Below are 14,345 nucleotides of genomic sequence, written 5' to 3' on the forward strand. Positions count from 1 at the left end.
CTGTGGCGGTGCAACCCAATGCCGTATGCATTAGATTCAGTCTGCAGTGCTTCTGCTCAATTACACACACTCACATACACACACTCATGGAAATAAATATTTCACACACACATAAAGTATGCATTTATATACATACAGAGAGTTACATAGTAGAATAAGCAGTATGATGGTGGTAGTTTCAGTCAGTGGTGATTGCTATTATACAGTATTACTGCAGTGTATCTGCTGTGTGATTTTAAAAATACCCAACATTAAGCAAAAAGTTACAGTTTACTCTTTAAACTGTGTTGCAGAGGGCACTTACAGTGTAGACAACTTGATTATAATGGCCACAATTTAGTTCTGACTTGTTGTGAGGCGCTGGTATTGTGATTTTTATTTTAAGAGTCTTAAGAATGATTATTTGGTTTAAGGCCATCTAAAGTTTTTGGCATAGAATTCTACAATTTATTAGTTATTGGCTATAACATAAACTTATTGATTTATCATTATCAGCCAGAATATTAATACATCCCTAAAAATATATTTGTATAAGAGAGGTGAGAATTATGCACACCTGTGACTTTATTAACACAGTATCAAGTGTCTTATTGCAACAGTTACTGAATATTAAGAATAATGTTTTTCAAAAACATTATTTTACTAAGCTATTTCATCAAGCGGCATCCTTCTGCTAAAAGATATAGCCCCTGACATATCAGAATGTTGCGATGCAACAAAAATATCTACTGTGAGAGCTGTGCAGTGATGTGATGAACAGGTACTTTGTGCTTTATATGTGGATTTTAGCATGACTGGAATGCTGTGTTGACCAATCTGAAGCCAGGACCAGACCTGTCCATCTTATAATGTGATATATGCATTACCATGATTGTGATATTACTCATATTGTGATTTTCGAGGTAACGCATACCCCTACTTTAGACACGTACAGGATATACTATATACTCTACATAAAAACACACACACAGATCAAGAACATAATTTCATCAATCTGTTTTGTTCAGGGCTGGTGAGTTTAGATACAGGTTGGATTCTCTATCTTTTATTCTCTCATTCTCTATTTTTTTCCCCTAGTTCTCTATTGCCCTTTTCTTCTTTTTTACAGTCTTTCTCTCTTGGGTTTTTTCTCTCTCATGTATTGTAAAGGTGAAATATTTAGCCCCTCTCTCAGTTTCTGCTCTTTTCTTCCTTTCTCTCTCTCCTTCCCAGATTGTGCTAGTTTCCTTTCTTCCATTTTTCTTTCTCTCCTTCTCTTTCCATCCAGTATCTGTCTTTCTTCATTAAGGAATGTCCCAGCACCATTACTCCAAAGCTGCTTCTCTCCTGTAAAATAATTAGACATTTCTGTCTATTATGTTTCCCCGAAATAAGTCCAAATACATTAGAGCTGCAGCTAATAATATTTAATTGACGCTTAGTTCTTTGATTAATCATATCTTGACTAGTATTGTCCTTCAAACAATGTGCACATTGAAATCTGTAATATATTTACTCAGTACAAAGAGGTAAAAATTTAAAGTGATTATACGCAACACTCTTTACAGTTTGAAATCAGCAGAATAAATAGCATTTAAATTACAATGTTAAGTGTTAAGAGGTAGAATGTGCGACTCTGCAGAAACATTCTGCCCTCTGAACATGGCACATGCTGTAGTACATCAATCTACTGTAATCAGTTTATTAGTTCCTGTAATGAACCCTTTATTTTTCAGTAATCCCATTAAAGTTACTGTTCATATATCATTAATTGCAGTGCGTATAGGATTTCAAGTTTCAATCTAAATTCACTGATCCAAATGATTGCACTCCCTTTCTGTTGTGCTCCGTTTGATCTGCATGTGCTCTATGAAGTATCTGAAATGTAATGACGGCAGCGACATTTTAATCGCTCTTTTGATATTAGGACGCTCTCATGGAAATGGAAGTACTCTCATTATAATAATTTAACAGTAAAATGTAATTAAATGTTTTTTTCTTTTTTAAGAAAGAAGTTTTTCAAGCACTGAAAGAGGCTCTCCAAGCACATCGCAAAGACACAACATTTTCATGACCAGTTATTAATGATTTTACAAATTAGTTCCAGCACTAAAATATATAAACTTAATACCTCTCCTCTCTTGTCCTCTCTTCCATTTCCTCTTCTCATTCTGCTCATGGTCTGTTCCTCCCTTTTGACCTCTGTGTTCTTGTTTGCACTCTCTTTTGTTTCCTCTCTTGCTCCTGCTCTCTGGTTTTCATCTTGGTCCCCTCTGTCCTCTTTGCCCCCACTCCTACTGTAGGTGCGGTTGTTGTACTGCTCTCAGGAGGAAGCAGAACAGGTGTTCCAGGCTGCTTGGGCAGCTGGTCAGGCCAGCGCCTCCCACATATGGTTCGCGGTGGGTCCGGCTCTGTCCGAGTTGGGCCTGACCGGACTACCCAATCGCCTTTTTGCAGTCAGACCGCAGGGCTGGAGGGACGAGCCTCGCAGACGAATCGCCCGTGGGGTGTCCATCCTTACCCACGGAGCTGTCGCGTTGCGCAAGGACTACGGAGCCACTGGAGGACCGCACTTCGTCACTAACTGCCAGACGGATGGGAACAGAACACAGAGGATTCGCGGTAGAATGAAGTAAGAGACGGTCCTTTCCACCGACACAGGATTTGACTTGTATGTTTTGCACAGAAACATACAACATGACTCACACCAAGCAGCACAACACCTTCTTCTCTATTATAGTGACTATTAACATGAAATTGTATTTGCAGAACATTTAGCTAATGTGAAATCCTGTATTAAATGAAAATGAATATTCAGTGGGACATGTAGGGCGGGATTTGATTTTATCAAATGAGATTTCATTGGGTAGTGAAAGAAGGCTATAAAATACAATGTAAACCCTAACGCTGAAAATAATTAATTGGTTTGAGTAGGGCAAACTCAAATTAAACAAATTAGTTCATTTTATGAGTATTTTGAACTTTCCTTTTCTTTTGAGTTCACTAAACTGACACATTTTAAGTGTCTGAACTGTTTCATTGTTTTAATTTTTATGAACTTAAATTTAACTGGGCTAGGATTTCTGTTTCCCAGCATGCTTTGCCTTGGCACTTGAAATGGAGAGTAAGTGATAAAAGTGTTTTATAATTATTTTTGTGCAAGAATAATGTTAGGTGGGGAATTTAGTAGTGTTTAATACTTTGCTATGATAATTTAGAAGAGTTTGTGTTATGTTTTTTTTTTTTTGGGGGGGGGGCACGCTATGTTAATGCTAATGTTATCAAAATGTGTTACCATTTAGCATTTGTTAGATTAGCTAGTTATAACTAGCTAAATTTCCACTACTAAAATATTTGTTGATAATTTTAAGTTAAATGTATGAATTAATGTACTCAAAAACTTCAAGTTAAGAGCAATTAAAATGTATGAGTACAAAATTGAAATCTGCCAGTTCTGCTTACTTTGAATTTCTTAAATTTTTGCCAACTTATTCGGTTTGCAGTGTACATTTTAATTTTATGTTTTATATATGAAGTAGCTGTAGTTATATCTGCCATATTAGTAAGGAATTTACCCATAGGCGTAAATTCACTAAACACTTAAACCATTTTTGCCAATGGTATTTCAGCGCTAAAAAAAGCTACTTTTGTGCTTGTGTGCGTGACACTGCCTGTGTAATTCATTTAGTGATTTAAGTACTAAACCAGCATATGCAAATAAATGGTGCTTTCAGCGTAGTTTATGGTGTTATTATACTGTGTGTTCTTGAAAATCTTTTAAAAGCCCTCTATTTATGTTCACCCTGAGAACTGTGTTTAAAGCTCATCTTGTTTGGCATTAACCTTCAACTTTGTTGCAAGCTTTGTTTTCTTTTCTCTTTTTGCTGCTTTGTTGCATTTTTAGCAAGTCAGTTTATCTATAATGACACACTCTAATGAGAGTGAAAGTGCTGCACCTTTAGGGCATGGACGTCCTTTACTCCCCCACCGCAGGGACTGTAGGGGAGGCGTTCAACATGCCCCTGCGTTTAAGACGACTAAGTGGGTGGGAGCGGATGAACAATTGCAGCACATTTGACACTGTCTCTTCCCTGAAAGCAAGCAGCACAGCAAAACTAGAATAGTCCCATTATAATCAACAAGCATGTGCCAGTTTCATTTATTATAATGGGAACGTTGCTCATCTATTTTTAACGTAAACGCGAAAGGGTCCGATTTTAACTTGAATGTGCAAGGCTTCTGGTGTCAGCTGCTTTCATTTGTTTTAGCTGTACAAAAACAGTCCATTATGCTGCTTGATATTGCAGACTGGTACTTGTTATCATATTATTTTAACGTTATCATAATCATAAACATGTGTTATAGTGCAAAAGAATATTACCTTGTACTACACTTTGTTATTCTTGTAGTTATTTAACTAGTGGCTAATGAATCCGAAGTTTTGCAGACTCACAAGGAAATAACTTATTTCTGTATTGAAAAATACAGTGGACAATTTTTACATGATGTTAGACGTTTTTTGTTTGTGGTTTTTTAACAAAATCTCCTATTTTGTCATTTGATATTCTTTATTTTAAGTCAAATTTGGCAAAAATTGCATCTAATTCTAGTAGACGCAAAAAAAAAAAGTACAAAATGTAATGAAATAATCAAACATTTTATCCCTGAAATTATTGCCAATGGTTAGATTTACTGAAAGAATCAGCGTCATTTTTTCTTATCTTATTTTCGTCAAAAATATGTTTGAATAAAAATTGTGTAATTATCATAACCACATTTTTCGCATAGTCTTCATTATCGTCAAAATAAAAAAGCTTCATTAACGAAAAACACTGGCTACCAGTGATGAAACTAGAATTTCTGAACAATTGCCAGAATGGAAAAACAAAAAGTGTTAATCACGTTTTATAGCATGTTTTGCACATAGTAAAGAGAAATGACATGGACTGAGCAGAAACTCTTGACGTAACATTCAGTGTGACTCACACTCATTACACATCATAAGAAGATTGATGGGGAAAAGAGATTCACCTGTTTAGTGCTGCTGTTGTAATTATGGTTTGCTAAATAGGCTTATACATAATGGTTTTGCATGCATTTATCAAACAGATCTTTGGCGGAATTTTGTGAGGAATATTCACAAAAGGCTCATAAGGAAACTTTGCTCCTTCAAACTTGTTCACCCAGTCAAATTTTTTAAGTGTGCAGTCTTCATTTTGCCAAAAGCATATTGGATTTAAGATAAAAAGATTCATTTGAGGCAGTCACAAAGAATGTCACATTTAGGCACTGTTCTGGGTATTTTACTGGTTTAGATTAAGTGCTCGAAATAGAGTGACTGCCTCCTTTGATTCTATTGCTGAAGGAAATAAAATGGTTACCTTCACCACACTCTTGCAATCTGACCTAATTAGGATGTTTGTGAAGTGTTCTGTGCCTCTTTGACGTGTCCTCTGAGTCTTTTATACTAATTCTTTCTGGATCTCAACAGACTGATTCTGCTCTGTTCTGTTCGCTTTGCAGGTATTTCAGTAACATCACTCTTGGTGGGCGGGACTATTCGTTCAATAACGAGGGCTACCTGGCCAATCCCTTTCTGGATGTCATCTCCTACACGCCTGGGAGTGGCTGGGAAGACGTAAGAACTAATCAGAATTCTATTTCTGTTCGTTCTTGTGTAACTGCTGTTATGGATTGGTAATGTCCAGGATGAAAAGCAGCATTGCAGTAGCCATGCTGAGCACTGCAGTACCAATGTGCTGGAATGGATTTTGAAAGACCACATATCATGCAAGATGTCTGTTTATAACATGGACTGTTTTTTCTGCACTGTTGTGATTTTGGTACATTTTGGGATTTAAAGGTAACGACTAATAAAATGTGCGATTTACTTCATCATGACTGTCGTAATGATGCGCTTGCTGTCTATGAGCTGAAAACCTAATGTTGCAGATTGTAGCAGTAAGACATAGATTGAAAGCAGTTTTAAAATGATATACAACTTGACACTACACTAATTTCGAAAACCATTTCCCATGACAGTCCACGGCAGAAAAAAACCATTACAATTAACTCTGAACAATGCATCACATTGTGCAGTAGAGAGAGTGTTGTGTTGCTGACGGTGCACTTCTGCTGTACTGCAGAGAAACGTTAAAACCTCAATGATATAAACATATAATTAGGGTTTCAAGAGGACGTACATAATGTACAATTAGCTTATGTTTACATTTGTCCCTGATACCCTCGGTATGTTATTAAGATTAGCGACGCTTTCCTACATTATTAGCTTGCGACTTTATTATTATTATTTGAATAGCAATAAATGGAAAATAATTAATTGTGGAATGGTTTTAGAGAGTGGGTTTGATTTCCTCTTTTCCCTCTTCCCCTTCCTTCGCTAGTTATGCTTATGTTAAGTATCTCTGTGCGGAAAAGGAATAAATAAATAAATGAATAAAAACTCTCTTAAATTTATTGGCTTCTTGTATATCAGCATATCGTAGGTGCCACATGGGACGTTGTGGCTCCACATTTCTCCTGCAGAGCGCTGCTGTCGTGAGACAAAATAACTGATACCAAACCCAACTGAGTAAATATAGCCGGGGAGAATGTCATATACATGAAGGTGCCACTCAAACTGTGCCTTAAAACAGAATTATTAATATTTAGATGCCACAAAGACAAGCGTAGAGACTGAAAATTGTAATCCCTGGCAGCGCTTGTGTTCTCCACCTCTACAATCTGTTAACAGAGAAAATGACAGCGGATTATGTACTTGGGAGAAATTCTGATTCCTTCGGGCAATATTCACTGACATTGAGCCATAAGAGCAAAAAAAGTTTCGATATAGAGTGGGGGTTAGTTTTCTGCTGATTCCCATAGCTTGTCAGTATCCATATTTATTTGTGTACATTATATACTGTATTCAGTAGCAGCAATGCTTTTCAGGAATATTCTCATGCCTTGGGCCACTGATTGCACTTCGAACGGCAGTGTGTTCTGTCGTGCGACAGGTTCACGTTAACGGGCTCCAGTGGGAGAGTGAGAGGATGCACGGGGATTGTGTTGCCCAGGGCGTCTTGAAAGGTCGAGTGTTGATCATTTGTTCCGTCGATGTTCTTGTATAGTCTTTGTTTAGGTGCCAGCCAATGAGCTCCTCCTTGCTGCCTGTTCTACATTTAGTCCATTCTGAATTAGGCCAGTCTTTCATTTCCTTAAAATCTTTTATTTCTCCTGTATGAAACAGATAGTTCAACCAAAAATAGAATTCTGCCATTTACTCTCATGTTGTTCCAAAACCAAATGATTTGCTTTCTTCTGTCAACCATAAGAGGAGATGCTAAGCAGTATGTTAATTATGTTCTTTTCTACACAATGAAAGTGAATGGTGACTACTGGGCCTGTCGAGCTGCAAAAATAAAAATACTGTAAAAGAGCACCATATAAATCTTACAGCTTAAAGTCTTAAAGCTCAACCTGATCTCATTACAAAATATAACTATTTTACATGGTGGCGATTTCATATGAATTCGTACAATGTGATTTGTATGAAAATTGAATGATTTTTAGAAGAAAAAAAAAAACAGTAAGCATGAAGATCCACCCCAAAACATAACCGTCAGTGGGCCACATGATACGAAAATGAGACTGTACAAATTCAAACGAATTAGACACCAATTTGCCAAAGAGGAAAATCGTTATGAATTGCCATCAGATTGTGTTTGATAGCTTTGTGTTAGGAACAGGCCAAAATGATTGGTTTTGAAATGACATGAGTAAATCTTGAGAGAAGTTTTATTTTTCTACTCCATTAAAACTTTTGGTCAAGTAATAGCACACTCTATAGAAAACAGTGGTATTTTGTAGTTTTTGAATCTGTGCACGGAACAACTCTTAAAAAACCCATCAAACAGTGCAACAGTCTGTTAAGGGTTGCATGGTGCTGGTTCTGGCTTTGGCATCTGCGTCTCATTTGCAGATATGTTCTGGAGAAAAGTGCTGTTAGAGGCGTCTGGATGCTTTTATACTTCAGAGTCACGGAGTCTTTGTGATTCACATAAAATATTTAATGGGGTGCCATAATGTACATTTAAAAGGCTTCCACGCTGACTATAGGAGGTTTTCAATTTCCATTTGTTTTAGGAGGGTGCTCTATTAAAATGTGATGCTCGCCGTCTTTGTCTTCGCTCCGTTTTTGTCTCTGGTTGTCTTAAATGCGTTCCGTCTAACATGGAGTAGACAATGGATGTGGATGACTCAACTTTGAGAAGCAATCATGCACAAGGCACTTCATGTGACCGCTTCCACATGCAGCATTTACAGTGCTTTAACAAACTAACTGCCACAGCGCTTTTGATCCCATTTGTCCACGCTGTTCTCATAAATCGATACATATCGGGGGGAGACGTTTAAGAAATGAAATGCCAAGCACATTTCTCCAAACCCTCTTTGTACCTGTCAGGATATGTCCATGTGTGTTTATGCTGTGTAAATCTTCTAGTGGATTTGTAAGGATCGCGCTGGGGTAAAAGCACCTTGTTTCATCCTCCTCTCACAGGGACGTTCACAGGGACGGGGGTGTCATGCCAGCGTGTTTGTGTTTCACCCTGTGAAAGTATTATCCGTTCCCAGGGGAGACGGTGTTTGATCAGGCCCCTGCTCTACCTCTGCCTGCGTGAGGCTCTGCCCCCTCAGCTTGGGCCCAGATCTCTGCTACTCCGGCTCTTTGTTATTCACCGCAGGATCTCTGGTTCTCCACACATGCTCCAACACTCCTATTTCGGTCGTTTTGTCGGCCCACATTCCGACGTCGAGAAGAGTTAAGACGTCTGGCTGCCGCTGACATGGATCGGCCCTGAGAACTCGCCTCATTTCGGAGGTGGGAGAGAGTAAGAAAGATTGAGGGGGAAAAGGAGAAAGATCAGAAAAGAGAGAGGGAGAAGAGAAACCCAACAGCACGTTCAAACACATTAAACAGTATTGTAAGGACATGACACTAAACACTGTGCATGATTAGCATTTCTATCCCTCAAGCAGCAGCAAAAAGCCACTCGGATCCCACACAGTCCTCCTACCTTGCCTGGTTGTGCTACTTTGTGACACGCCATGCATATTTTATGAAGCTGTTCAGACATCCTTAATACAAGACGGTGTCACCTGTTGAGATGTGTGGCTGATTCTCTTTCCGTGGCGGATTCCGGGCTGACGCTGTCTGTCAGATGCAGACACGAGCCAGCAAACTCAACATTCCCTTCCTGTTCTCTTCCCTCCTGTCAGTGGCGCTCAGAGAAAATAGATCTTGGGTTAACACACTGTAAAGGTGGATGTTTAAGAAGGGTGGAGAGAAAGCAGACAAATGGACAGTCAAACTGACCCAAGCAGACAGATTGATGAACAGAGAACGAGACGGGGACCAGGTGAGCCGATGTCGCCGAATCGTCTTTTGGTAATTTCCAATGATCCGCCCTGGATGCGTTTGATTTCGGAGCCTTTGTAGTGGCACAGCCTCAGTTACGGAGCAAGTTAGAAGTGGGGTAACTAGCCCAATGAGACCAGTGCTTGCAGGAATCTGCATGCTGACTGCTGCCATTTCCTGCTCTATTCCTTTCAATTAGTTGCCTCTGCACTGATCCTGTGCTAATATGCAAAGTCTTCTAGCTGCCAGCCTCTGGCTGATACGCGTGCACATACACAGCGGATGAGAAGTATATTGATTCATTTGCCTGCCATGGAGGCTTTGTAACAATTTTTAAGAGCTGAACATCTTTTGCTGAACATCTGAATGGCTCTCGAGGGCTGCTTTGGTGCTGATAGCTGCCAGTCTCTGCCGGTGTGTAGGGGAGACTCCTACGGCACAATGCAGCGAACAAAGTTTGAGTGTTGGGATTGGGACTAAACAGTTATACGTGAAGCGTGTGCTGCTTACAAACTGCCGAGAGGTTGTTGTGTCCTATAGGAATATTTGTGAAACGGAACATTCTGTCATTATTTAGTCACCCATGTGTCGTTCCAAAACTGTATTTTTTTTTATTTTTTATCACAAACAAATCATATTTTTTCCATGCAGTGACAGTTCATGGATCACAGACTGTCAAGCTTTTGAAATGAAATAAAAGGGTTTTTAAAGTAGACGCACATATGACCTTTTTGCAGGTTTGACATTTGGCTCAGATATTTGATGTCATGACATCATGGTGTTTGGTTATATTTTAGACTTAAATTTCAGTCTGAAAGTAAATCATATGGATATGCTTTTGCATTGCTTTTTGGCCATTTTTAAGCTTGCAACCTGTGGTCACTATAAGCTGTTGTATGGAAAATATCTCGTTGAAGATTCTTTTAAATATTCTATTTTTTTGTGGTTTATGGACATAATTACAGCATACAGGAATGGAGTGGGTGAGGGTGAGTAAATAATGACAGATTTTTTTTTTTTTAAATGATGTGATGATTTGTATCGCAGCTATTCTATTGTTCTATTGTTTGTATTGCTGTCTTCTTAGGATGAATTACTTGTGTTGTAGCATTTCTCATACGTGTTTTGCTTTGGATAAAAGTCTTCCAAATTAGTTTTTCATCAACTACTTTCTGACCCGTGAAACACTTTCAGCTGCATTTTGTGATTAAGATGAATAAGAAAATGTTTATTAGTATTAAGAATAAGAATTAAAATGTATTAATTATTATTAAAGAGTTAGTTCACCCAAAAATGAAAATTCTGTCATTAAATACTCACCCTCATGTCATTCCAAATCCGTAAGACCTTCGTTCATCTTTGTAAAAATCCAAGAGCTTTTTATCCCCCATAGAAAGAAACGTAATTACTGTCATTCAAGGCTATATAAATGCATCATTCATTCATTCATTCAACAATCTCTTCTTTTCCCTGTCAGTCTTCTACACAGTTGATGCAGTGATCGCTGTGCCACTGAGCCAGCGTTCGGACGTAAACGCAGAAGCGCTGCACTGCCTGTAGTGCGTCAACTGCATAGAAGACTGACAGGGAAGAGAAGAGATTGTTGAAAAAAGTCGTTAATTTTGTTTTGTTTTTGCGCACAAAATGTATTCGCTGCATAACATTAAGGTTGAACCCCTGCAGTCACGTCAGCTGTTTTAACCATGTCTTTAGTACTTTTCTGGACCTTGGGGGATAAAAAAAAACTCTTGTATTTCATCAAAATTATCTTAATTTCTGTTCCAAAGATGGTTTTACGGATTTGGAACAACATGAGGATGAGTACTTAATTTCATTTTTGGGTGAACTAACCCTTTAATAATAAACTTTTATACAAAGTATAATCTATATTAATAATAGTAATAATAATACATGATAATTTATTATTATTTGATAAAATAAAAAATAATGACAATAATAATAAATCCTAAATAATACTTCAGTGCATAAAGTGCACTTTTAATTGCCAACTTTGTTTTGGTTTATTTTCTGTCTCTGAAACAATTCTGTCTTCTGTATATGGATTACGAGCTCAGTTATACTGTCATAGCCCATCTTGACACATTTTACCCCTTCTCTGTTTTTTCTCAGGCTCGTAACCTTTTCCTCTGTGGCCCGTCACTTAGCTAAAAATCTGTCTTTTTTTTTTTCCTCTGAAAAGAAAAATCCACTCATTCCCCAGTGAGTAAAAAGGGCACAGGACTGTTTTTAGAGAGCCCACAGCTATAAGCTCACAGATGAACATAGGGGCGATAGTCTTTCATTTTTCACTATCCTTCCTCACTTTACAGGCTTAACCTGAGTAAGGGAAGCCATTCCTGCCTGTAATCCGGCCTCAGTGACTTCTTTAGAATAGACCATTTTAAATAGCTGAAATGGCTGAAAAGACCTTTTGATTTTCATGTATTATTGACTTATGAATTATTTTCATAATGAGAAGTGGTCATGTTTAAACATATTTTGTCACGGTCATTATATTATTAATGGCCACAATAATTATTTTATATTATTGGCCACGTTTCTGCAACTACAAGTCGCAAGTGATCTCTGATCCTCGACCATGTACTGTCTGTTTGGTCTTAGGTAGGATGGTGGGAGAATGGGGTGTTACGTCTGAGATACCCTGCTTGGTCTCGCTATGGCCCCTTCCTGCAGCCGCCTGATGATGCCCAGCACCTGAGGGTTGTGACCCTGGAGGAGCGCCCCTTCGTTATCGTGGAGCTTGCAGACCCTGCCTCTGGAACCTGCATTAGGGACTCTGTGCCATGCCGAAGGCCTCTCAATGCCAGGTTAGTACTCATCAGACCTCCTCTTCTGCCATTTATCATGGCGTTTCTATATGGGGGAAAAGGAACATTGTTGTGTATTGTTCAAGTGAGTCCCAGGAAACCAATGTTAAATTAGAAAATTGTACGTTTCAGTGGACAGGGTAAGGAATTTCTTCGCTGTACGAATCTCTGACCTTTCAGTGAGACAGACATTCCAATGTCATTCCGATTTTTACCTAATCTGTCTGAAAAAGATCAAATGCAGGTATGAGTGGAGGAGTTTTAGCCATGCATCTGTTACAACCAAGCACACCCTCAGATTTAAAAGCTATAATCTTTATATTAAAGGGTTAGTTCACCCAAAAATTAAAATTCTGTCATTAATTACTCACCTTCATGTTGTTCCAAACCTGAAAGACCTTCGTTCATCTTCGGAACACAAATTAAGATATTTTTGATAAATTCTGAGAGCTTTCTGATCCCCCATAAAGCAACGCAATTACCACATTCAAGGCCCAGAAAGGCAGTAAAACATTGTAAAAAAAAAAAAAAAAAAAGAAGTCCATATGACTACAGTGGTTCAACCTTAATTTTATAAAGTGACGAGAATATTTTTTGTGGGAAAAAACAAAACAAAAATAGTGACTTTTTTCAACAATTTCTTCTGTGTCTTCTGTGTCAGTCCCCGACGCTGTTCACGGTGTAGACACAGTGCAGCGCCAGAACTACGGCAGCTCCTGCATCTGCATCAGCATCACATGCATGCATCGTGGTGCTCACATGAACAGCATCGGAGATTGACACTGAAGAGAAGAAATTGTTGAATAAAGCTGTTTTGCTTTTGTGCACAAAAAGTGTTCTTGTCACTTCATACAATTAATGTTGAACCACAGTAGTCACATGGACAATTTTAATGATGTCTTTACTACCTTTGAAAGTGGTAATTGCATTGCTGTCTCTGGGGGATCACCAAACTCTCAGATTTCATCAAAAATATCTTAATTTGTGTTCTGAAGATGAACAAAGTTCTTACGGTGGGAACGACATGAGGGTGAGTAAATAATGACAGAATTTTCATTTTTGGGTGAACAAACCCTTTAACTCATTCATTGTTTGTATACAACAGAGTAGTCTTAATGTCTTAATTTTATGCAAAATTTTAATAATTTAGTTTTATTTTATTGTATTTTATCATTTTATCATTTTATTTTATCATGTCCTTTATTGTTGTATTTTACTGCTATTGTATTCTACACAATGTATTGCTAGCATTATTTGTATTATTTTTTTATTTTTATATTACTGGCAAAATATTCATTCATTCATTCATTCATTCATTCATTCATCACAAATTCTTATTCTTCAATTTCTGATTCTTCACCAACATTTCAACCATAAACCTTTCTCAAAAAATTAGCAATTATCACATGAGAAAGGCAAAACATTGGTTTAATAATAAAGATTTCTTTATAACGTGTACTTCAATATTTAGATGTGCATGTATGTATGTATGTATGTGTGTGTGTAAGCATGGCATGTTTTTTTTATGTTGTTGTTGTTGTTTTTAAATCTTGTTCCAGAGATTTTACTTTGGAAGCTTTGGTCATCTTTCTCCAGTCATTTGTCACATTCTTTCAATCTCTGTGTCTCTCACTTTTTTTCCCCCAAGATATCACTATGAAGTTCCAGGGGCTATACTCACCTATCTTAGCCTTGCAATCGATCACACATTTCCTCTCTCTTTTTTTCCTCACTCCCCCTCTCATTTTGAATTGCCTTGTGGCGATCTCTACTCATACTTAGCCATCATGTTGCTTGTCAATCTGCTTGAGCTCTTGCTGTGTATGCGTCTCTGCGGATGCTGTTTTACTACTCCCACACCAGTCATGTGGGCGTCCATGTTTCATCTCATTATATCATTTATAGTTATATCACAGGAAATCAACCAAGACAACTTACTACTGAAAATCTTTCCCTTCTCATTCTTCTGTCTTTCCTTAATTCACATTCCCACTGTAACTCTCTGTCACTCTAGTAACAGTGTTTCTTTTTTTTTCTCTTGCTGAGGAGAGGGGGAATGCTAATAATATTAATATTATTACCTTTTAAAATAAATGTTTTCTATTTTAATATATTTTAAA

The 14,345-nt window shown here is 37.8% G+C and overlaps 1 protein-coding gene across 1 annotated transcript in view; it reads left to right on the forward strand.

Annotated features, from left to right (window-relative positions):
- Positions 1-14,345, forward strand: part of LOC125242973 (glutamate receptor ionotropic, NMDA 2D) — an 85,254-nt gene that overhangs the window by 41,850 nt on the left and 29,059 nt on the right. Inside the window, 3 exon segments of the mRNA XM_048152118.1 lie at positions 2,283-2,611; positions 5,503-5,617; positions 12,020-12,225. Coding sequence (XP_048008075.1) covers positions 2,283-2,611; positions 5,503-5,617; positions 12,020-12,225 — 650 coding nt within the window.

This window comes from Megalobrama amblycephala, linkage group LG13 (assembly GCF_018812025.1).
Source record: "Megalobrama amblycephala isolate DHTTF-2021 linkage group LG13, ASM1881202v1, whole genome shotgun sequence".
Lineage (NCBI taxonomy): Eukaryota > Metazoa > Chordata > Actinopteri > Cypriniformes > Xenocyprididae > Megalobrama > Megalobrama amblycephala.